The sequence below is a fragment of the Lotus japonicus genome, chromosome 1 (genome assembly GCF_012489685.1).
Source record: "Lotus japonicus ecotype B-129 chromosome 1, LjGifu_v1.2".
In the NCBI taxonomy this organism is placed as follows: domain Eukaryota; kingdom Viridiplantae; phylum Streptophyta; class Magnoliopsida; order Fabales; family Fabaceae; genus Lotus; species Lotus japonicus.
Genome location: NC_080041.1, coordinates 82,220,904 through 82,246,950, shown reverse-complemented (window position 1 = coordinate 82,246,950; position 26,047 = coordinate 82,220,904). Strand labels below are relative to the sequence as shown.

The window sequence follows — 26,047 nt, the reverse complement described above, 5'->3', positions numbered from 1 at the left end:
AAAAAATAATGAATAAAAAGACCCAAAAATGAAGAATAAGAGATGAGTAACATGAAGTTGAAGAAACACTTTTTTTGGGTTTTTAAAGTTTAATGGTTGAATATGGAAAAAGATGATGGAGGATGAAGATTTGGGGATTTTGTGTTTGTTTTCTGGAAATGATGAAAGAAGAAGGTGAGATTGAGGATGAAGGGAAGATGAGGTTGAAGATTATGGTTAAGTGATTTTTTGAAGTAATTCGTCATTTTGGTCCCTGAATGTGTTTACTTACTTTCATTCTAACCATTGGAGAGCCACGTAGGATGCCAACGTGTAAAAAAACGTGACATTTGACATTTTCCGTCTCAGGGACCAACGGAAAATTGAAAAAAGGACTAACTTGACCGACGTCAACACATTCAAGGATTAAAAACGACCATTTTTAAAAGCTGAGGACCATTCCGTCACAGCTATACACAACCAAGGACCAAAATGGCTGTTTACTCGGCCGATATTACCATCTCAAAATCATGGTTTTAAAGGTCTTCATAATCTTAATCGAGTCAACTACAGTCCACGAAGTTTTACAACATCAAGAATTTCAATACCGTCGTCACTACAACCGCAATTTAAAACAAGCAATCAAAGTGATGTTGCTCTAAGCATCACAAAGAATTTATTCCTGGAAGAAGAATGGAAGGACAAGAACGTGGTGTTTTCGCCATTGTCGCTCCATGTCGCGCTTAGCATGATCGCCGCAGGGTCTGAAGGCTCCACGCTCAATGAGCTTCTCACCTTTCTTCGAGCTGAATCCACCGACGATCTCAACTCCTTCGCCTCTCAGCTTGCCTCCGTCGTGCTCAGAGATGCGCTGCTCCTGCCGGCGGTCCTCGCCTCTGTTTCACTAATGGTGTGTTTGGTTAGGATTTAGGATTCCCGGGAATATTTTTAAATTTTATTTAATTTAAAAATTCAAAATAATAAAAAAAATGATGGAATTTGTGAGTAGTGAGAAGTTACATTCACTTTCCCATGAGAATGCAAGATTCCCAACCTATTTCATGGGAATCAAATGATGGATGTTATGGAAGGATGTCATTCCCGAGAATGTTTTATGCCCGGGCATACAATTTCCAACCTTGTAACAAATATGAAAATATGATTCTCTACCTTCACATTCCCGGGAATGTATTTCCCAACCTTGTACCAAACGCCCCCTTAGATTCTTCTAAACTCTTTCCTTAACAAACCTAAATATCTAGAGGTCTTCACTTACCAATGATGGTAGGAAGCCCAAGTACTAAGCGTTGCTCTCAACAACTTTTACCCCTAACAATTGTTTCAACTATAAGGGCCCGTTTGGTGCACAGGACAGGATAGGATAGGACAGGATAGTAATCATATCATGTTGTTATCTGTTGTTTGTTGCACCAGCAGGATAGGATAACGTTATCCTGTCTCCTATCATATCCTGTCCATCATGTGTAAGGGCCCGCTTGGTGGTTTGGACAGGATAGGATAGGACAGGATAATAATCATATCTTGTTGTTATCTGTTGTTTGTTGCGCCAACATGATAAGATAACACTATCTTGTCTCCTATCCTATCTTGTCAATCATATTTGAGTAATCTATTGATGTTCATTCCACGCTTAAAATGTCCAACAACCCTATGCGTGAGGGGGTCTGTTAGAGTCCTACATTGACTAGAGATATGATCAATCAAGTGCTTATAAAGGGTAGAGCAACCCTCAACTCTTGAGCTAGTTTATGATTGACCATATCTCTAACCAATGTGAGACTCTAACAGTTTGCTTTGATATTTGTGACTTTAGGGATTGACAATATTCAAAGGGCATGGCTACATTGTTTGATTTTATTTCTGATTATAATTTAGTGGTAAACAATTGCATTTTAGCTGTTTATTGTCATAGTGTTTAGAAGTTGACTTTTCTCATGACTCAGGTGACTCATATCTTCTACGTATAAATACAGTATAAATCCTAAAAGGATATATCCTGTGCATATATATTCTTGTGTAGCAGATTGGTATTTGTGTAAAATAAAAAATTAATTTAACTAATATTATAGCTCTATCTCTTTGCATAATTTGTCGTGATATCTGATAGGTTTGGGGTGTTGTTTTGAGATGAATCTAAAGTGCAATGCAGGTTCTTTGTTGGTTGGAAAAAGTGGAGGGGGGTTCTGTTTTAAATCCTCTTTAAAGTGCATTTGCTGGGGTGCTTCTTTTTTTTGGTTGTGTCTTGGAGGTGTGGTTTGTTTCATATCTTTACATTTTAGTGGGCTGATTCGTAGGGAGCTGTTTTATTTTTCTAGTGAGGGGTTATATCTATTTGAGAAGAATTGTTTCTCAAACTAAAAAAGAAAAACACCCCAACAAATGCACTTTAAAGAGGATTAGTTGAGAAGATTGTTTCTCAAACTTCCTTAATCTTAAATAAAAAATGCAATGCATTCAAAAAAAAAAAACATTTTTGCTTAAAACGCCAGGGATTCGGGAGTTGGATGATTTTACTCCGGAGCTTCAAATCCTTCTCTTGAAGGATTCTCTTAGTTTAGCTGTTTAGTTTTCCTTTGCTTTGGTAATTTTTTGATGTATCAAAAAAAAGAAAAAACATTTTTGCTTAATCAGTAACTACCTTATGTATTTTGTTTTGTAAACTTTTTCTACTCTATTATCAAATTATTACTTATGTATCATTAATTATTTATTAGGATTAATTGCATTTTTGTATCCCTATAGTTTCAGAAATGCGTAATTTTAGTCTTTAGAATTTAAGTTGTTCCAATTAAGTCTATCTACTTTTAAAATTTAGCAAATTTGATTCAAATGTTAAATTGTCATCCAATAACTAATGGAAATAATGTACATATATCACAATTTTTATGTTGAAAGTGAAAGTCGTCATTTTTTTTTGTCTTTGACGGATAACATCACCCGTTCAAGAAACTGTGGATGTTCCTCCCAACAAGTGATTTTCCCAAAATTCGAAGGAGGTTCATGGGAAGAAGAAGTGACAAAAGTGGAGCAGGTAGGATCCCAAGGGAACCCTTCAGGGAATAAGATTCGTATACGCTCTTCCATAAGCTATTCCTAGCCGCTTATTGAAATAAGTTAAAAATAACTTCAGTGTTTTAATAAGCTCTTCCAAACATACATACATATAACTTTTTATCTTATAGAATAAGCTCAAATAAGTTGTTTATAAGCTCTTTCAAACTCTCCCTTAATTATCTCAGATAAATTAAAAAATGAGGTATTTCTCTAAGTTATAAAATGGAATTATGGTTGTCTTTCAAAATGTATAATCAATTAAATTTACGCTGGTATATGTCTTGCGTGGGAATAAGTTCAACTAACCTATCCTTGTTATGTACATAACTACAAATGACATTTCTTTAACCTCTTCCAGTTGATGTGTATTTCTCAACATAGTGAACTTGTAGCTTCTAAGTCCATGTAATGATAATTATCCAATATACCTAGCAAGACTGCATGAGTATTGATAAATTCTAGCTTCATGCCCTAGTCCCTGTCCAGCTGCATCCTTGTAACTTAAAACTGAAATCAAAGCTGATGACATGATTCAAAGGTGCCTCATGATTCTCATAATGGTGAAAGGTAAGTTGGTGGGTTTAGTAACACTCAAGGAGTTGAGAGTACTAGCTTTCAAGGGAGATTGAGGACTGTTAGCTTCCGACCGTGAGCAACGAGAGTCACGAGAAGATGTAATAGGACTAGATTCCTGATCAGTGTCATACTTTTTTGAACTGTCTCTGTCAAAAACAAAACAACAAAGGCAATAATTATGCAAGCCAGAAGCACATCACAAATTTTATCATTCATAATGTGAAATACTAGCAGCGAAATAAGGACGAATATATTACCCGAATAAATTAGAAATTTTGTAACGTATCCGTGCGCGCATGGAGGCTGGCACTACACCACGGCTATTTTTTGAACTGTGTCCAGGACTATGTCTGCGTGAATCATCCTACAAAGCACAAACAATTGAAAAGGATTCATCTCCTTGGACCATGTCAATGTTCCACTGTCAAGTAGTTCAGATATAGTTAGCACTTACTCTTGTTCCGGAGTCTACTCTAGGAGATCCATGGGAATGAACTAGAACATCTTGATCATGCAGATTTTGTACAAATGCATGTGTAAGAAGAACTGCTGCGGATGGTCGATCTGCAGGATTCCTTCTGAAACACTGCTGAAGGAAGTCCTGTCCCTCTGAAGATAAACTTTTGGGTATATCTGGGGATTTGTGTAGTACCTTGAACATGGCTTGAGGCTAGTAGACACAATATACAGAATACAAACATGTCAATAAACTAACAGTTAACAAAACACAAGCATTCCGACACCAAGATTAAGTTCATCTAAGGGAAGCAAGGATATTCAAATGCTTTCATAGACATGTGAAAGGACAATTACATCAAAATTGCATATATGCCTTGCCACCCAGCACAGGTGGAGGAAACTATTGATGATCTTATATTATGTTAGACACACTCAATTAGTGAGAGTTGATTAATTAGTGAGTGAGGCATGTTGCCTATAAATAGAGAGTTTAAAGTGCTTATTGTTATCTTTAGCATCATTTGGGGTTTGAGACTCAGGGAGAGTGGCTGAGTCTCTCCAATTACTCAGCAACCATATCCAGTTCCTATCATATTAATCCAAAAATAATATAATATGCACAATCCAAGACTATAATGTAGTTTAAAAGTATGATAATGTGCTCACCCCTTCAAACTCGCTCCATGGAGGTTTTCCTGTCAGCATTTCGATGATGGTGCACCCTAAGCTCCATATGTCAATGGCCATTGCAATTTCAGGCTTAGATTCTTTCTTTATGGCAGCCATCATGAGCTTCAATCAACAGATTACATTGAAAAATGTACATGTCAATACTCATTACCCATCTAAAACTCTGTAGGCAATAGGAGTAGAGTAACAAAATACCTCTGGAGCCATCCAATAGGGACTTCCCTTTAATGAAAGTTCAAATGACTTCTCTGTCAGCTGAAAGGAGCAGGTTGTTCAAACTTCAAATAATAAGCACCAGAAACAGGGAAAAAAAAGGTGCGGGCCTAAATGATAATCTAATTATGAAAGCTAAGCAGACAAGTTAGCACTAATACGTTAGAAGACTAAACGAAAATTTATATATATCTACATATAATTAAAATGTAATTAGCAAAACAGAACTTTAAAACTCACAATTTTTGACACCCCAAAATCTGCAAGCTTGACAATGCCTGATGAATCCACCAGCAAGTTTGCACCCTTTATATCTCTAAAGAACCATATGCACCAACAGCAATCAGTAAATAACAAAATAAAAGGTTCTTTTACCAGATCAAGAACAAATTTCTTATGATCTTTTTATTTGTTTAAGAATTATGGTTTTTGGGTTTAGTGAAAATAGCTAATCAGAAAGTAAGTTCAGTGTTGAAGGGATGAGAATATCATAACAGATGACAAGATAGAATTAGGAATAAAAGCATTAAATAAAAAGTTGGGGTAGCACCTATTTCGCAAAAAGTGACAAGTGTCGCGTAATGTGGTTTTGCCATGTGTGAAAAAGAGTCAGTTTGTAGAGGCATCGATTAGGAGGGTAGACTAGATCAAAAGTTAGACATAGAGGGAGACCAAGAAAAATAATAGATAAGATCATAAGATGGATTTGAATTTAAATGGTTTGTCATTAGAGGTGATTCATGGCTGGCCGTAGCTTGATCCATACTTAGCAGGAAAAGACTTAGGCTCTTGATTGTTTAAGAGTTGTGATTTTAGTTAGAACCAGGTCGTGCTTCAGATGTCAATATATAGTTCAAATGAGAAATAAGTAGTCATCATTGACAGACATTGTTGTAACCTGTGGATAGTCTTGGTACTATGTAAGTATGCCAATCCAGAAAGAATATGCCGAGTAAAATTGCGAACCACAGATTCTGTCATAGCCCCACAATGTTCATGCATAAACTTATTAAGTGATCCAGGATACACATACTCCATATATATACACAATCGATCACCAACCTGAAAACCAAGTGATTCATAAATTTAATCTTATTTACAATCTTAAATCTACTTAAACTGTGAGTACACTAGGAAAAAAACAAAAAATGAACTTACTATTTCACTTCCATAATACTGCACAATGTTGGGATGGTGTAGTTGACCAAGAATTTTGATTTCCTGAAACATGGGAGAATTAAGAATAACAGACTATAATACTAAACATCATTCAAAGGGAAAATAAATGGCAAAAGTCTATGAAAGATATATGAACTGTAATTACAAAATTTTAGAACTATAATATAAAACCATTCATATGCTTTCACTCAACAGATTAAACTTTTCGGATAGTTGGTTCATGATATAATATCAGAGCCTCTATGACCAAGCTGTTTGAACTTCGACCATTGTTGCCACCGTTATTCTAATGAAAGGTTTAATTTCAGGACAAGGTAGGAAGACTTGTGCATTATCCACACGAGAGCTAATTGGGATCTGGTGACAAAGTTTGTACCAGGGCAAACCAACAGATTAAGGCTAATGGGCTATTGCAAGAGAGGGAATGTTAGAAATGTAATTTATATGTGCTCACCCAACAGTTTACAGTGTTAGGTAGGCAAGAAAAGAGAGTGAACGAAAGATGGAGGATATAAAACACGGATTTGAATACATTTCTGCCATTTGGTTAGGAAGAAACATGGAAAGGATGGAAAAGTTACATAAATCCTAATGCACTTTTCTTTCTTTCCAATTTTGGACAGAAAAGTGAGATGAGGAGGCGAGTGCTGATTTGTCCAAAATACCCTACATTTCATATCATAAAAATAAAAAATAATGGAAGTACTAAAAATATTGTCAATAATGATTTTTTAATTGTATTAAAAAAAAATTGTTTATTACTGCATCTCATTTTTACTTGAGGATATTTATGTCATGTAACAAATATAGGTTTTCTTTCCTCTCACTTCTCCCGTTACATGCTCTCATACCAAACAACCTAAAAACTCATATGACTTTCCTTCCTCTTTATTTCCTTTCCCTTTATTTCCTTCCACTTTCTTTCCACGCGTTTTTTTTTCACAAACCAAACAAAGCATTAAGTTTTTAAGATATTTGGTTCATGACAAAAGTTCTTCAGTAACTACACTAAGAGTTTGATTGACCACAATAATTTGGCTTCAACATTACTGAAAATAACAAATATTAGTACTCAGGCTCATTTTGTAAACCTCTCCTTGTGTGTGCATTAGTGGGTTCATGTGAAGCATACTTACAATCTAATCATTGAAATTTTAGCTTCCTATGGTAAAAATTATGTTTGTCTGATCAGTGTGTTTTCTACTTAATCTTACTTTTCTTTTCTTTATTGAACAAATAATGAATTGCTTGTTCAAGTTATCAGAACAATGAATTTAAAAATACAACATACCAACAGAGATGGACCCATGACATGAGTGGAAGATGGAAACAAATTTAATCTGATGAAAATATTATAAATAATATGATCAAAACAACATTCCTTTGGTGTTCCAAGTAAAGTCTCAGACAATTGCTGAACAATTATGAAATAAGAAATTAACTTATTACTCCTCTTTACATTGGTAATTAACCCACAAAGGTGATTTGGCTGAATCCAATGTCAATTGTAGTAGGGCAATATTCACGGTCACTCAAATTATTCATGATAAATTAAAACATTTGAGGGAAGAACCTGTTCTAGTTGCTTTATGCTGTCAGCAGATTTAGGATCATCAGGAAACAGATCCACCTCTTTCATGGCACATGAGGCTCCAGTCTCTCTGTTAGACAAATAGGAATGCATGTGAGTAACTGCAAAAAAAGGTAAACTTTAAAGCAGATGAAAGTCAATGCACAGAACAATGAACTGCATACAAGTTTGTTGCAAGATAAACACTTCCAAACGATCCACGACCAATAAGTTTTCCTTTCTGCCATTGACCTTTCATAGAAGGTGAATTTTCTGCTGTGTGATGCATGATACTTGACGGATGCAGTGTAGATGATTGTGCTTGCGGTGGTGGTGAAGCCTTTGGTGGAAGGGGCAATGGATGTGCATCAACATGGTTATTTTCAGGCCACACTCTGGGGCAAGTTTTATGGTTCAGAGATTCCCCTTGAATGCTAGGGTTGAGTTTAGGACTGTGGCACCCAGGGCTACGAAGAGGAGACCGATCCGTTGGACTATGAGCAGTCTTAGCCGGCAACCCCTTGAAAACATCATTAAAATCTGGAGGGAAATTGATGGAAGGATTAAATAAATCCACACTGCTCAACCTACGTGGACTAGTAACAGGACTAGAGAATATGCTTGTTGGGGCACTCTTGGCAGCAAAATGCAATTTTAAGTTGGAAATATAAGTTATATAACTTTCCGAGTCATTATCATGATGAGAGAGAACTTCTCTCGGATCCTTCCACGAACCATTTCCTGCATTATTATTAACCATAACATGAGTAAAGCTAAAGATAAAACCTCTCATCTCCTCTTATATTTAATTGAGTGGGGATTTAACTCACCACCTGTTAAGACTCTATCAGAAGGAATATTCACTCTCAAATCATCCTTTGCGTTTGCAGTGCAAGAATCAAAAGAGGGTCTACCCAAATTGCTTGAAGACCTACAACCTCTCACTCCATCATGATCCACTGACTTTCTGAAAATTTTGGAGATTTAACAAAATTATCACAATACATCAAAAACAACATCTGATACTATATAATATAACTCACATCTTTTTTTGGTACATCGGAAAGATAAATTGCACCCACCCGTCAGATTGATCCCCGGACCTCCCCCACCCAACCTAATGTCCCCTAGCTCTTCCCACTTCGGCTATCATTGGAGGACACTATAACTCAGCTGTATATGCATTCATTTATATTTATATTTATAGTACTATAGTAGGAGCAGATTCTATTGAAAACCAAAAGTGGGGGAAAAAAGATGACCCATTAGAGAATAAACATTGACTAGTATTAAATTTCAAAACTTTAGAAGATCAAACCAATTTCATCGGAGAATCAAAAACAAAATTAAATGAAAGTTGGTTCCTTTTATTTGAGTCTTTGACCGGGTTGAAGAGCTTTTACCTGGAAAAAGCATAGGGTGGATGTTCGGAGGCCGGAGATCCGGGAAGGGGGATATCGGGTCGTCGGGTCAACTGCGATTCGGGTCGGGGAAGCGGTTGAGGGACAGCGGAGGAAGACCAGTGGTCGGAATCGGAGCGGTGAGGAGAAGCCGGCAGAGAAGAAAAAGAGGAAGGACACGTGTCGGTGGTTAAACGGAAGCCGGCGTCGTGGTCGGTGAGGTAGCGGAGCTTCCTCTGTCTGGTGAGCCTCCGCTCCTGAAGCGTGGGGTTGTTAGAGAAAGGTGGAGGAGTCATTTGGTGGTGCTGATTGTTGAACTGAAGTCTTCATGTGATGAAGAAGAAGAAGAAGAATGAGAGAGTAATGGTTTTGGTTTTGCAAAGGAGAAGATGAAGAAGAAGCACCCACGAAGGAAACACATGACTTCTGCTTGCAAAATTTTCCAATTCAAACTGCTTATGGAGTTGAATAAGAATGTTTTTCCATTTTAATGGTCAAATGTTTTGACTTTGGGTTTAATTAGAGTTTTTGTGAAGAATGAAGAGAGCTACTAGCCTTGACTTGGGGAGTTGGGTTTGGCCCCCCCTATGGGGCTCCCCGCCCCACTTAAAGTGGGGAAATTACTGGAAAGCCCCCCTTTAATAGAATACGGAAGACACATTTCCGTATTGAATACGGAAGTCTCATATCCGTATTATATTAGTATGTAAACCGGCAAGGGTTTATTCAAACCCATTTCCGTATTTTGCCCTTGCTCTTCTCCCCTCTTCAACCTTCGATCTCTGTCGCTCCCCTTGCTTGAACCGTGTACTTGAAAGGTTCCATCATCTCCATCAAAGCTCTTCACAACCCCATTCTCAGAATTGAAACCTAGAGGTAAGGATTTTTGGATTTTCCCCATTTAACTTGAAATTATGTTAATCATTCAACCCTAGGGTAGTCGATTGTTGCTTGTGTAGAGGTTTTGTTGGCTGAAATGTCTTGAATGTGGTTTGGGTTTAGGGCCGATTCATCATTGTCGTTAATGGCGTTTCTGGGTAAATACGGATCACTGGTTTCCGTATTGAATATGGAAAATGGTCTTCTGTATTTAGTATGGAACCTGGTTTTCCGTATTGAATACGGAAAACCGTTTTCCGTATTCATCTCAGAACCAAACCCAACCCTTATAATTGATTCTGGGTTCAGAATCAATTATAGAAGGTTTCCAAAGCATTTGTGAGTAGTTTCTAGATGTCATAATTGATTATTAGGAAAATAAAAGTTGATCCAAGCATGCATAATCCACAGAAGATCCGATTATCATCTATGTACTTAAAAAATTCTAGGAATTTTCCATTTGCTTGCATCATGTTTCTGTCTATGGCTGAAATGGTATATATAGTGAATGTTTGCTCTGAATATATAGTGAGAATGAAGAACAGAAAGAGGTCTCATGCTTCTAGTGAGGATGTCGGGGCTACTGAGGATAGACACCGGCGGTTACATGCTTCTAGCCGGCGCGGCGATCATGCTGCAACCTCTCAGGCGGTGGAGGCTTCAGCTCCAGTTGTTTCTCCGCCGTCTCCCATGATTGAGGTTCCTCTGGTTGATTATCCGCCGTCTCCCACGGTTGAGATACCTACAGTTGATTCTCCGCCGTCTCCCACGGTTGAGTTACCTCGCGAGGAGTCATCAGGCGAGGAGTCTTCCGGCGAGGAGTCATCCGGCATGGGAGGATCTGAAGAGGATAGTATTCCTCCGCCTACTGTTGATGCTGATGTCCTGCCGCCAGAGCAGGGGGAGCAGGGGGCACAGGGTGGCGAGGAGGACCTGATCCAGAGGTTGTCGCCGTTTCCGGGGGGGCCTGTTGAGCTGTCGCTCCTCACCCATTATGCTGATCACAAGGCTCCCTGGGCGTGGCATGCACTCCTACGCACAGACGAGCGGTATGTGGACCGTCGACAGTTGAAGGTGGCCACAGCTGGGGGGAAGGTTTGGAACCTTGCTTGTGATGGTGATTCAGACAGTCACAGGCGGGTTCGAGAGTTGATTGAGCAGACGGGTCTTCATCAGCTACCCTATTGCAGCTACCCGGTGACAGATGCAGGCCTTATTTTGGCCCTTGTGGAGCGATGGCATGAGGAGACTAGTAGCTTCCACATGCCGTTCGGGGAGATGACTATCACCTTGGACGACGTGTCGGCTCTTCTCCATCTCCCCATGGGGTCGAGGTTCTATACGCCTGGGAGGGGGGAGAGGGACGAGTGTGCAGCGCTTTGTGCTCAGTTGATGGGAGGATCTGTTGGTATTTATGAGGCTGAGTTTGATACGAATAGGTCCCAGACTATTCGCTTTGGGGTCTTGCAGACCCGGTATGAGGCTGCGTTGGCGGGTATGTCTTAATTATTACTTGATTAAATTGCATCTATTATTATTGTATTGTTATAAACTATTAACTTAATTCATTTCATTGTAGAGCACCGAGATAAGGACGCTGCGCGGATTTGGCTGGTGAACCAGCTAGGCGCCACGCTCTTTGCTAGCAAGAGCGGAGGCTACCATACGACCGTCTACTGGATAGGGATGTTGGAGGATCTTGGTCGAGTGTGCGAGTACGCGTGGGGCGCGATTGCGCTCGCTACGCTATACGACCAGCTTAGTCGAGCGTCCAGGAGGGGGACGGCCCAGATGGGAGGTTTTAGCTCGCTCCTGCTAGGATGGGTCTACGAGTACCTTTCTGACCGCGTCATTATCCGTAGGGCGGATCCGGAGTACTCGCAGGACCAGCCTAGGGCGCGGCGGTGGGCTATGTCCCGGGTCGGGCATGCAGGCCTTGATGAGAGGCGAGTCATGCTCGATGAGCTGACGGTGGATGACATTATATGGACCCCATTTGAGGACCATCGGGCTCATCGACCACGGGATCCGAGGGCCATGTATTCTGGCTACATCCGGTCGCCATTTGGCCGTGTTGTTCGACGACATCTACCAGAGAGGGTTCTGCGCCAGTTTGGCTACATACAGGATGTCCCTCGACACCCCTCTGAGATCCAGACGACTGGGTCCCTTGCTGAGACCGCAGATGCTGCCTTTTCTGAGTTTGCGCCGCACCTCCGCCCTCAGGGCATCCCTGCTACATATCCGGGAGAGGCTGTGGAGGATTACATGAGGTGGTACAGCGCTGTGTCCCATCGGTTCATCATCCCTGATGATAGGACGGAGGAGTTCAGTGCGGTGGTAAGTTTGAATTTTATTTTCCATTCAATTGTGATTTTTTGTTCATGATATTTTATTTGTATCTAATGTATCTACATTATTTTTGCAGACTGTTATGCGTCGGGCCGTGGACTTGTTGGAGCAGTCACTCGAGGTGCCAGATGCTCCTGCAGCGGGCACGCATTCCCGATCCCTCACTGAGAGGGCGCTGGATCTTATTAGATCCAATGCCTTCATTGGTACCCAGGGGGTAGCCTTTGCTGCTGTCCGAGGAGCTAGAGCTGTGGGAGGCAGAGGTCGTGGAGACAGAGCGCGTGGAGGCAGAGGCCGTGGAGGCAGAGGCCGTGGAGAGGGTGCTCCTGCAGAGGGTGCGCGTGGAGGCAGAGGCCGTGGACCTAGAGGTCGTAGGGGGGCCGGTAGGGGTCGGGGCGAGTGATTGACTGTATATTTGTATATTTTTTGTGTATTTTTATATTATGACATGTGACTCTTTGTATTATGACTCTCTTTATATTAATCATGCTTTCTATTTCCACTCATTATATGCCGACTCTTATATTGAAAAAACCCGTATAACTACACCGTAAATAATCAAAGGCAGGACTAATAACAGGACTCTGATGACAGAGTGGTTGTCTATGTTAATTATCCCTAATGCTGTTTCAAAATAATAAGGCCCATCAATATAACAATGACCATCAAATTAATATTATTAAAAGCAACAAATGAACATCATAAGGGCAAGACCCATCAGATTAATATTACAGAGCATTTACAAATGAATATCACACAAAAGTGTGGTGTCAATCTGAGGTGATGTCTACATAGCTTTGGTGACTAAGAGGAACACCAAAAGTAACAAGCCAAGCTTCGAATTCTGATGTGAATCTGCCTAAACGTGTACCATATGGGGCGCACCAGCTTACTGATGTAGGATCAACATACCGTTCCCACTGGAGAGCAATTGGCGGCATAGAATGTCCAGGAGTTAGATGCATGGAGCTACATTATAGAGAATAACAATAAAATTAGATCACTTGCAAATACAACAAATCAATTCACCAATTGGATATTAGTGTACTCAATCAAAAAATACCTGTACAAAGTGATTTATCACATGACCAACAGCTATAACATGATGTACATCCGGTGGACCTTCTCCTCTTAGTGGAAGGTATGACCAACAACCCGTAGAGGAGATGGATATGAAAACCACTTGGAACCTGGTTGCTACAAGGTATCCCATCTCTGGCAGTTGCATCCATTTATCCTCGGTAGCCGGATCACCAGGAGGAAGAGTGAGTCGGGAATGTAAGGCATTAACCACATGTCTGGACCACATTTCATCATACAACCCTCTGTGTCGTTCAAGTTCTTCTATCAACGCTGCCCTAACCCATGACCAACTTTCCTCACCTGATGGTAGTCCGAGTAATGCAGCAACGGCTCTATAGCCACAGTTACCATCATCCTCAACATTCTGAACTGTTTGTATATATGGGTGGAAAAAGGATGGAAAATGATCCATGAAATAGCTTGTATCAGACTTCTTCACACGCTTCTTCTTCTTTGGTGGGTTTGAAACCTTCTTTGCCTCTCTGATCTCCCTATCAACATGTTCAAAACCTGAAAGATCACGAGTCAAGGATCCTATTGCTTTATTCTTGGGTGGTATTTTCTCATTCGCCTTAAGAGTGCGCTTGGACCTTATCTTAACCGCAGGAGTACAAAGTGAACTGCTTTCAGGACAATAGATCGCTTGAAGCTTCCTCCTTACCATACTCTGCACTCCAGTATCCAAAGAACTGAAATAATGTGTCAATGCCTCAACTTCTGGTTGCATATCTCCATGGTTCATGCCGCAAATATGGTTGCTGGTAGTATCTGCAACAGGTTCAGGTACATGCTCCCAACTCAGTCTCTTCCAGAATGGATGAATTGACTCATATGGAATTCTTTCATAACCTGCAAGTTCACAAAAGTGTCACTTTCAATAACAAATAGAATTAATTGACAAGAGAGTGGTTGACCGGTGACCTACAAGTTCACAACCGCAAGGTAGTCCATGAGTCTCTCTCAACAAGCAATCGCATCCGCCGTAGGACTTCATTCTTATATGTTCAGCGTCGATGAGCTGCAGGCATTTGTTTGACACAAATCCTCTAATATTTGTGTAAAATGGGAACATGAAAATGTGATCAATTCTGTGAATACTGCGCTCAAACGATGCTAATATTTCAGTATGTCGATTACATGTCAAACTATGCGACGCATCCCATGAAGTGGCCAGGTCACCCTTGCAATCCCGTAACATCTTCTTCAAACTGGCATGTGCACCCTCAGCCCTGCAAACAACAAATAGATATCTTATTAACAACAATCTATCAAATGAACAAACAACGCATAAATTAAGCTCATGTAATTTTTTTACCTGTTACTTGTTGTTGTTCCAAAGTGCATCACATGATTTGTCCATGCCTTGGCGAATTTCTCCTTGTGAACCAACCATGTAGTAGAACAATAGGAGGTAAAGTTGCTGTATTTTGCCTTGCACATATTAAACAATTGCATCCATTTCACTTCAAATTCTTCAACTGTTGCAGCATCCACCACCTCTGCCCACTTCATCATAACCAACTCAGCAAAATCATCTGTGCCAACAAAGAGTTTGCACTTTGCCAAAACACACTTGTTGATGTGCCACAAGCATAATAAATGTGTAGTGTTAGGAAGGCTTTGCTTAGCAACACTCAATAAGGCAAGATCTCTGTCAGTAACAATCACCTTAGGCAACATGGCTTGATCAGCTAATAGAGACTTCATACACTCCAGTGCCCAAACGTAGTCATCTGTGCCCTCATTAACAATGTAGCAAAAGGCTATGGAGTATGTCTTATATGTGGAAGTCAGTCCAACAATCTCAAGCAAGGGAATTGCATATTTGTTTGTCTTGTATGTGCAATCCATAATCACTACATACGGGAATGTGTTGAACAGTTTGATAGCATTTGGATGAGCCCAAAATACATCTCTAATGACTTCCGATCCAGGCTCATGTCTTTCAAAGTGGACATACTTGTCACCGTCCAACTTCTTCAACAAGTGTTGCATTTCTGTCAATCCCCCGCGGAGGGATTTTCTTAACCTCTTGCAAACACCATAAATCTGAGATATGGTAGTCAAGTTTGAAGGATTGTTTTCCTTCAAAGTCAACAACATCTTTCTCGGTGGAACCCAACTCCTTGTCATTTTTCCCACTTGCTCCTTCTCTCCGGGTTTTAGACGACCAACAAAATTGTGCCCAAGTAGTGACCTAGCTGGTTCATGGTTGTGTATACCTTCCATCACCTTTAGCCGCGAATCTCTATCTATGCCATTTTTCCTAGGTCGTCCTTTTAGTCTAAAAGGACAACCTGTCTTTTGTGATCTTGTCCCTTCAACAAGGTCAGGGTCTCTGTAGGGAACATATTTACCATGCTTCTCGCACCCCAACATGACATAAGCTTTTCTGCTTCCATTCCCACCATAATCTGACTTTGTGATCAACGTAACATATCCATTTTCAATCGCAATTCCATGAACCCAATTGATAAGATCATCACGGGTAGGGAAAATCTGTTATAATAATAAGAATTGATTACAAGGGTGATCAAGACATAATAAGAATTGATATATTACACTCTCAAAACAATGCAAAAATATGTTCAAAGAATACCTGATCAGTTGCAAATAAATGCGAGACATCTATACTTATACACGGGGGCACAAATGCTGGTGGTGGCACCTCTGTAGTGGCCTCTTCAGGTTGACCATTGTGAAATCCAGCTTCAATCAATTGTGACTCACGAAAGAAAAATGAATCTGTCATCCCTGTACATATTAAATATGGAACTTTAGAATCCGTAGTGAATACGGAATTTCAAAATCCGTATTGAATACGGAATTGGAAGATCTGTATGTAATAAGGACTATACATGTCCGTATTAAATACGGAAATGTGTATTCCGTATTTTATCACGCTCAGAATTCAAAAACTCATCCTTCTAACTACTCAAACTACTTAATCTAACTACTTAAACTAACCACTTCCACTACTTCAACATAACAACAAACAACAAACAACACTTACCTCAAATGCATCCAATGGTGAGGTAGGAGAGGGTGATAGAGAGGGTGGTGTTGGTGGTAGGAAGAATGAAAGTGAGGTAGGAGAGGGTGAGAGAGAGGGTGGTCTGGAGGCATTGAGGGGGTTAAGGGGGCTGGTGAGAGGTTGGTGACAGAGGAGTAATGGTGGAGGGGTTGGTGGAGGGAGGAGTAATGGTGGAAAAGGTGATGTCTGTCAGAGATAGAATACGGAAGTTAAACTTCCGTATTCTATTTTAGTGAATACGGAAGTGTTATTTCCGTAGGGCATTTTTGGGTTAAAAAAAATGAGGTGGGGCGCGGAGCCCCATAGGGGGCCCCAAACCCAACTCCCCTTGACTTGAGAGGTTTTTCACTTCTAAACTCAACTTAGAATTGATGTTTGATTGATTCGCCTAAAACAATGTCTCTAGTTCGACTTTGTTATAGATGGAAAAAGATCTTGCTACAAGAGCTATCTCCATCAGAATTATATAAATGTTTCTGATTCAAGTAAAATTGTATTTCTTAGAAGTGATGTTTGATCCGATTCCTCTAAAATAATGTCTCGAGTTCTACTCACTTTATGATATTAAATAGTCTACGTAGAAGAGCTATTTCCACCAAAATTAGAATATGAGTGTTTCTGGTTCAGATGAAATTGTATTCCTTTTTGTGTTACACTAGAAAAATATCCTATCAAACACCTTGTTTTTGTTCTGTATTTCTCACTTCTTATGAAATTATAGTCATACCAACAGTTTCCTTCTCAATGGTTGATTTGAATAGGAAGGCATTTAGCTGGAAACACCACTCCTTGGTTCTCGTTTGGCCATATACAATTTTATAAATGAAATACATGACGTGACTCGTGGAGGAGAAGAAAATTAGAGAAATGACCACAATGAGAATAAAAAATGGAAAGGAAGAAATAAATGAATATAAAAAGAAGAGTCACTCATGCAGAGAGAAACTCCCTGCTTGACGAAACTCGACAATGATCTGTGTGAAAATGGGTAAATAGTCAAGTTGGTCCCTGAATGTGTCCACCAACTTCAACTTCGTCCCTAAACTTCAAAAATGACGCCTGTGGTCCCTAAATGTGGCAAAACTCCTTCACAGTAGTCCCTGGGTTAAAAATAGTTGACGGACGTTAACGGACTGCTGACATGATTTTTTTTTTGTCAAAGGTGATGCCTATGTGTCATTTGAACCCAGAAAATAATAAAATAAAATAGTTAAATAAAAAATAAACAACTTTACCCTATTCTCCTGTGTATTAAATCATAATAAATGAAGACATATAGGTTCAAATCAATCCCAAGATATAAACTTTCTCCGTTCATTAATGAAAAAAAGTAGAAAATAGCAAACTTCGAATTCAATTGGGGGAACAAAATTTCCTATTCATGGGAGGAAAATGGAAAGAAATACCACAAAAAAAGGTCAATTCCTATTCTTTGCAATTCTCAGAAGCCCCTTTCTTTGCCTGTGATTTTCAATTCCTCTACCTGTGTCACGGTTTAAAACCTCCATGTATTAGCATAGTCACCACTTTTGCTCTCGGAATCACACAGACACACACTATAGCTGCTCAAGAAACCTTCATTTAAACAAAAACGAAAAGTCTATCTAATTTCCATTCTTCATCTGTGAAAAAAAGGTGAAAGCTTCATCAAGGTTTTCAACCTAGATCGGATGAGAAAGCTTCAGATCTGGCCTCAGCACCATGAAAACTAGAACCCACAACAATTACCTCCTCTTCTTATCATCACGCGCAGTTCTCTGGTTGAAGTACTACGCTTCTTCATTTTCTGATTCAAGCTTTGTGCTCTTTCCTTTCTTTGTTGTCTAATTGAAGCTTCTTCATGTCTGGTTGAAGTACTGCTTCAGGCTTCTTCGTCTGCTTGCGTGATTCGCTGTTTCTGCAATTTTGGATTTTATCACCTATGATTTGGGGTTCTTCACTTCTGCAATTTAGGAATTTCAATTTTGTTTTTTTATTTAACTATTTTATTATTTTCTGGGTTTAAATGCTACAAAAGCATCACCCTTGACGGAAAAAAAATTCCATGTTAGCATTCTGTTAACGTCCGTCAACTTGTTTTAATCCAGGGACTATTATGAAGGAGTTTTGCCACATTTAAGGACCACGGACGTCATTTTTAAAGTATAAGGACGAAGTTGAAGTCGGTTCACACATTCAGGGACCAACTTGGCTATTTACCCGTGTGAAAACTGAAAAGTTTACCTCTTATATTATGTTTGGATGGAGAATTTTTAGAGTATTTAAAATACTTTGGGTCAAAATACTGTGGCTATTAGTGGGGAAGAAATTTTGAAATTTCAGAAATTAAAACAAGGCATTTTTATTGGATGGTGAAATTTCACATCGTCAATTTTTTTACAAAAACTAAGCGAATTCTCATCCTTCAAAGGTAGGTGGAATAATTCAAATGCTTAGTCTCACTTCTTCATCGCACTTCTCTCTCACGTCTCTCCTCACTGTTGGACTGGCTTCACATCCTCCATCTCTCTCTGTTTCACTCTTCTGCCTCAAACTCGTGCTTTTTGCCAAACGTTGTTGTGCTGATCGCTTTAAATGTTAATGAAGATAAAAATATATTTTCTAATTTGACGAAATTCAATTAATTAGATGAATCTGTAAAAAAAATTGTTTACAACACATACCTCATTAAAGGAAAACAAATAAAGAAGAATAACAATATTCTATGGGGCGATTTGGCGCTGATAACATTTCAGCAATGAAGATCATGGAGCGTGCAAGTATAATTTCACTCATAAAGAGCATGCAACACCTGGCCAATAAAGAGGATTGTTCCTGTCAAATCTTCTCTAATCAGGTAGAGAAAAGGATGATCAGCTACAAAATCTATTTTTTTTTATAAGTACGACGCAATGATGTCAGGTGAAATGTTGCTACAGCGGTCACCGGCTCACCGCTGCAGCTTTCGTGCCTTCCTCATTTACTTCAATGAAAGACTTCTGAAATATCTTGGAGACATAGAGATTTTCTTTACACATTAGAGGCTCTATCATTTTTGTCAAATCTGCACCATCTTTAGAGAAAGGCAAAATCAACCCCATCTTTTTCACCACATCAGAAAGGCTAAGTCCCCAAGAAATCTTGAATTTTGAATCATGAAGTCACCTACTTTCACTTTTTGATGAGGAAGATGACGTTCAAGGAACCTAGATTTAGAACCTACTTGCTCAACCAAAGTTGACAATCCACCATTTGCGTCCGGAAGGAAAATGTACATAGAGAACTTACGTTTATCGTTACCCTGCTTATAAGGAAGACAAAGTACTTTGAAACCATCAAAAACACCAATAAATTGATCCTCCTTACTGGTCATGAAGGGAACCTTGACCGAGGTGCTATTAAAAAAGTGAAAATCGCGATTTCTTGTCAACGAAGCAACTTGTTCTTCCATTCACCTTTGAAGTATACTGCATTTGCAAAGATGAGTTTAGTTAAATTGGTCACTGATCCGGGAGGAAGAATCTCCTTGATAAGGCCCATTGTCTTTTCTTCTGCCTATAAATTTACTTCTTTGGTCACTTCAACGGCCTTCAAACCAAACATCAAAATTAAAACCAGTTATGCAAATAAGATCAATTAATTTCTTTTTTTATTCATGTAAGAATTTCCTAATTTTATTTTGACAATGTTTATAAGAGTTTAATATTTTTCCTAATCTTATTTTTCACATGTTTATGTTACTTAATCAATTAGATACAGCACAAAAGAAACATTTATAGTTGTACCATAAGAGCAACAAAGAGATAAACGGAAGAAACCATTTAGTTTACTCTGCAGGGCAGCAAGAAATTGTAGCAAGGAATATAATTTATGCACTTGAACAGATTAAAAATTGGTAGTGTGTGACTATAAAGATGAAACACTTTCACACATTGACACAAGGATCTATCAATGTAAGGCAATTGTTAATAGACAAGGATCAATTTATCTCAAAACTATAAGGCACTTGGCAAAACTAATTAGATTATTAAGCCCCAAAAAAGAAAATAATGCATGTCACTCACCTTGGTCAGGTAATCAACAGAGGCCAAAGTGGCCTTGTAATCAGTGGTCACCAGTTGTTTGAAGGAAGGCTTAAGAGGAAGGGATTGCTCAACCCACACACCATTAGTGAAACAGAGTCGAGGACCGCCGGCCGGAGCAGCATCAGAGAGCACAACAGAGGCAACCTTAGAGGCAAAGGAGTTGATGTGGTCAGTGGATTTGGCTCGGAGGAAGGTGAGAAACTGATCGAGTGTGGAGCCGTTTGAACCCGCAGCCACCATGCTAAGCGCAACATGGAGGGACAATGGCGAAAACACAACGTTCTTGTTCTTAAATTCTTCTTTCAAGAATACATGCTTTGTGATGTTGAGGGTAAAATCGGTTTGACTTCTAGTTAGGGTTTTAAATTGTGATTTCTCACACGATCTGGTGAGACTTTTTGATGTTGTGAAAAACCTTGGACGGAAATTTACGTACTTGATATGTTTGGCATGCCATTTCAGCTAGCTTATAGCTTATTTGACTAGCTTAAAGCTTATTTGACTAGCTTAAAAGCTCTTCAAAAGTGTTTGGTGAAAGAGCTTATTTTAGTAGCTTAAAGCTTTAAGCTATAAGCTATCTCAGGTAGCTTATAGCTTATTAAATTTATTCTCATTTTTATCCTTATTATTTTATTAAAATTCTACCATTACCCTTATATATTTATAAAAACACTAAACTTATTTTCCCCTCACACTTACGTATGCGGTTTCTGCCACCATTCCCACCACACCACTGTGCACCACAAGTATTATAAATATTATATTAATAAAAATAAATATTATATTTTTAAGATGATAAATAACTTGAGCTAATAAAAATATTTAAAGTGATAATAATTTTAATATTAATATCATATTAGTATTAATGTGAAAATAAAGTAATGTTAAATATAAAAATAATTATACAAGTATGTCTTTTATGTCATTTTACAATTTCAGCTTGTTTAACAACTAGTTTTACCAAACACTTTTGTTTCAATCACGTAGCTTTTCAGCTTTCAGCTATCAGCTAGCTTATCAGCTTTCAGCTATCAGCTAGCTTATAAGCTTTCAGCTAACTTTTCAGCTTTCAGTTAGCTTATCAGCTAAACATGCCATATGACCACGACCTCCAAAAACTTGAATTCGGGATAGTAATTTCTGCTGCAAACCTTTATTTAAAACCATGGCTCTAACTGAGTCCACTATTCGGACTTGACAATTAGAATGAGAACAAGGGATAACAAACTAGAGATCGAAGGAATATACTAGAGAACATGGGATCATGAATTTTTTTAATTTATTTGTAAAAAAAGAAAACGTATCCCCATTTTTTTTTCTGAAATGATTATTGATTTGCTTCTTTCTTAAAAAAAAACGTATTAACGGTTTAAGAAGAAAAAATGTTTTATGCAAAATTGAATATCTACTCATTAGAGCATCTTTGTCCCGTAGATCAGTATCAGCGTCAATGACCTCACACGTTGTCTTCCCCACAAGTTTGTCTCTAAAAGAGACAGGTTTCTCAGCCCCTTTCGTCCCTTCTCCGGCTGCTCCTTCGAGCCTTGCCACTACCATGAGAAAACACAAACGCCATCGTAGGCTCCATAGTAACCTAAGGGTGAAAACCGTAAACGACTCGTTCAGCAATATTAAATTAGCATTTAAATTTAAATCAAAATTATATGGAAATAAAAAATATTAATATAATGGTATTATGTGACCGAATGAATAATGCTAAGAACTATAATAACTTAGAACTCATGGTTGGAGCAAAATCTGCAAAGAGTTGCTTAACCACATGTGACAGTACGGGCTCACATGAATAATGCTAAGAACTAAGAACTAGCATTGGAGATGCTCTTATAGTCTGTAATCTAAGGGATCGTATTTTTTTTTTTTTTGAATTTATTTCCATCCGGAATTAAATATATCCCCATTAAATGTTTTTAAAAAATAATGAATATTTGTTTACCAAAAAAAAAGAAAATAATGAATATTCCTTCCCTTTTTCATAAAAAAAAACGGATTTTGATTATTTCTACTCATTATACTTATTCCTTAACTAAAACAGATTTTGCTTAAAAAAATTGAATATCTACTCATCTATCTATATATATTAGAAAAGAACAACTTCTAGCATGACGTGTCGCTCTCACAGGCCAAGTTAGTGACGTGTCGCTCCGAGATTAATTCTCACTTAATTAATTACACGTCAGCTTTTCCACCTATTAATTCTCATTTAATAATTTACACATCAGCTTTTCCACCTTGGCCCTATTTGCCACATTAAATTTTAGATTTGATTAGGATTTAGGTTGTTTATTTCTTGATTTAATCTTAATTTATTTTCAATTTATTTTTAGAGCATTAATTAATTTTTATGGTATTTTTATTGAATTTTCAGATTTTTAATTAATTCAGAATTTTATGAGTTTTTATTGTGATTTGCTAGATTTTGATAGTTTTTATCTATATTTATTTAGTACCTTTTTAAATTTTAGATTTGATTAGGATTTAGGTTGTTTGTTTTTATGTCTCTTTGTTAGAAAAGAAGAACTTCTAGCATGACGTGTCGCTCTCACAGGCCAAGTTAGTGACGTGTCGCTCCGAGATTAATTCTCACTTAATTATTTACACGTCAGCTTTTCCACCTATTAATTCTCATTTAATAATTTACACATCAGTTTTTCCACCTTGGCCCTATTTGCCACATTAAATTTTAGATTTGATTAGGATTTAGGTTGTTTATTTCTTGATTTAATCTTAATTTATTTTTTATTTATTTTTAGAGCATTAATTAATTTTTATGGTATTTTTATTGAATTTTCGGATTTTTAATTAATTCAGAATTTTATGAGTTTTTATTGTGATTTGCTAGATTTTGATAGTTTTTATCTATATTTATTTAGTACCTTTTTAAATTTTAGATTTGATTAGGATTTATGTTGTTTGTTTTTATGTATCTTTGTTAGATAGTTTCTGTTAAAAAAACCTTCCTAAAAAATATTGTTTTTTATATAGAGTATCAATATCAATCTATATTAGAAAATAAAAAGGGTTAGAAGAGCAAAAAAAACCTTCATACGTTCTCTATCTCCAAATACTCACACAATTTTCTCTATTTCTCCCTTCTTCATCTCAACCATGGCAAACCTCAAATTATATATGCTTCAAAAACAACATGGACCTTCACTTCAATTAAATTTTTCATTATAAATTTATCCCCATCACAATTGAGAATTTTTTTTATGGTTACCGAGGGAAATCACAATTGAGATTTGAGAGTGCATGTTCTTCAAACTCAAAAACGAGTTTCTCACTTCTTGCTTCAGCCTCTTTGTTCCAGGTATGTAAAAAACAATGCTTTGTGGCTTTGTAGACTAAGAATTGTTATCACTCAAAAGTCAAAGGCATATCATTTTCCTCATATCTCTGGTAGTCCATCTTCTTCAATTTTAATGATTCTTTCATGTAGTTCTAGAAGTGTCTTTTGTTCGCCAAATCTTGTTTTAACCCATTCTATGTTTCATTATTATTGTTTTGTAATGTTCATGTATTAATGTGTTTGTTGATAAAAAAAATTAACATTGATAGATGAACATCCCATTTATTTATTTTTCATTGTTATGTATGTTATTTCAACATTTATCTGTTCTCACTGGTCATGAAAGGTGAATTGTTTTCCATCTGTTCTCACTTTTTAAGGGGGGATTAAAAGTTTCTTTGATGTTGTAAGCTTATGAATTAGGCTAACCAGATCTTACTGCAGTGTGTTATCCAAATCTTAAGGTTAATGGCCATAAGTACGTACTTTAATTTGAGGCATGTACTACTAACAAAGATTGAGATATAGGTGCATTTGAATGTATGTGAACATTTATACAAACATAGTCTTAGTGACTAACATAAGCAAGGTGAGATCAATAAAAAAAAATATTGTGCATATAAAATAAAAATCAGAAAAAATCACTAAAAATACCATAAAATTTAATTAATACTCTAGAAATAAATTAAAAATAAATTAAGATAAAATCAAGAAATAAACAATCTAAATCCTAATCAAATCTAAAATTTAAAAAGGTATTTTTTATGAGAATATAATTAACTTGAGATCAATAAAAAAAATATTGTGCATATAAAACAATAGAAAATATATATTTTTTAATTAATCCAGGTATGTGGAAAAGTAGTGTGATTCATTTCACCTTGCAATTTAGATTTTTTCATAGTTTTGGTGGGATTCTTCTACAACTGAATACCTATAGGTTAGTGTTAATTTGGAATTGCCAAATCCTATTGCTAGGTTGCATTTTTTTTTCTTCTGGAATGGTGAATTTTCTTTAGAATTTTATGGTCCCTTATTTGCTTAAGCTAAATCTTGAGAACATTTATTTGTTTGCATATGAACTTTTTGTTGTATATTTTATTAATATTTCAAAAGATTTAAAGTGAATTTAAATTAAAAATATTTATCTATTTATGATTGACATCCCGTTTATGTTTACAATTAAAATATTGATTACATGGTTAATATGTTACCATTCAATATTTCCCTCTCTGTTCTTATATAAGTTTTCTTTGTGCCAAACGTTACCTTCCCTCTCATAATGTACATGGTAAAAGGTTTTCAATTCCCATGAAAAACATATCGCCAGTCTACCAGCACCTTTCATAAGTTTTAAACCATATAGTTACATATTCCCCGAAGAGTGTTAATTAATTTTTATCGTATTTTTATTGAATTTTCGGATTTTTATTTAATTCAGGGTTTTATGAGTTTTTATTGTGATTTGCTAGACTTTGGTAGTTTTTATCTATCTTTAATTAGTACCTTTTTAAATTTTAGATTTGATTAAGATTTAAGTTGTTTATTTCTTGATTTTAGCTTGGATCTTTTATTTTATATTGAGAGTATTAATTAATTTTTATGGTATCTTTATTGCCTTCCACCAATAAAAAATAAGTTTTGGAAGTTTTTTGAGTAGATATAAATGAAAGTGACCTCGATAATAAAGAAAAATATTGGAAAGTAGGAAAATTCTTTAAATGCTACAAGGGTAAACATGGAGAGAAAAAATTAATGTTGCATAGATATTGTAAAGTGACTTATATTTTGGGACAAAAAAAACTCACAAAAAGTGACTTATAATAGGGGACGGAGGGAGTATAAATGACGAGGAGAAATTTATGTACCTAAAATTCATTTCCAAAACAAATCTATCTTGGCTAATTTGAAAATTTTAAATCTATATTGATTTATGAAATTTATAAGATTTTGTTTCTCTGATAAATGAGAATCCATTGAGTAAGATGATTTGCATCTAAGTCTGCTCTGAAACCTAAAAGCGGTTGTTGTTTGTATTTGCGTATAATTTTCAATTGTAAGTTTTAATTTTAAAGTACTATAATGCTATCTACGTGAGATTTTGTTTTATATAAAAAGTATCATTATACTTTTTTTATACAATCATTATATTCTAAACTAATTAATTGATATTATTTTAATAGAATA

General features: G+C 37.1%; 2 protein-coding genes and 1 pseudogene across 3 annotated transcripts; all 3 read right to left on the bottom strand.

The window, feature by feature from the left end:
- Positions 1 to 3,288: 3,288 nt before the first annotated feature.
- LOC130721122 (mitogen-activated protein kinase kinase kinase 5-like) lies at positions 3,289 to 9,611 on the bottom strand. 2 transcript variants are annotated; one of them, XM_057571859.1, is made up of 12 exons: positions 9,145 to 9,611; positions 8,572 to 8,708; positions 7,927 to 8,482; positions 7,745 to 7,832; positions 6,151 to 6,213; positions 5,891 to 6,054; positions 5,233 to 5,308; positions 4,975 to 5,034; positions 4,756 to 4,881; positions 4,085 to 4,300; positions 3,888 to 3,994; positions 3,289 to 3,776 (listed from the first exon to the last, which is right to left on the bottom strand). In XM_057571859.1, exons 1-12 carry the CDS (start codon positions 9,435 to 9,437, stop codon positions 3,587 to 3,589), a joined length of 2,076 nt encoding a protein of 691 aa, XP_057427842.1. In that variant the 5' UTR covers positions 9,438 to 9,611; the 3' UTR covers positions 3,289 to 3,586. The 2 variants fall into 2 exon arrangements, with proteins under 2 accessions (XP_057427842.1, XP_057427849.1); XM_057571866.1 differs by having other exon boundaries at positions 8,575 to 8,708.
- A 3,548-nt stretch (positions 9,612 to 13,159) lies between these two features.
- LOC130748348 (uncharacterized) lies at positions 13,160 to 15,048 on the bottom strand. Its single transcript, XM_057601551.1, has 3 exons — positions 14,771 to 15,048; positions 14,389 to 14,684; positions 13,160 to 13,176 (listed from the first exon to the last, which is right to left on the bottom strand). The coding sequence occupies exons 1-3, from the start codon at positions 14,968 to 14,970 to the stop codon at positions 13,160 to 13,162; spliced, it is 513 nt and encodes a 170-aa protein (XP_057457534.1). The 5' UTR covers positions 14,971 to 15,048.
- A 4,208-nt stretch (positions 15,049 to 19,256) lies between these two features.
- Positions 19,257 to 26,047, bottom strand: part of LOC130721104 (serpin-ZX-like) — a 29,278-nt pseudogene continuing 22,487 nt past the window's right edge.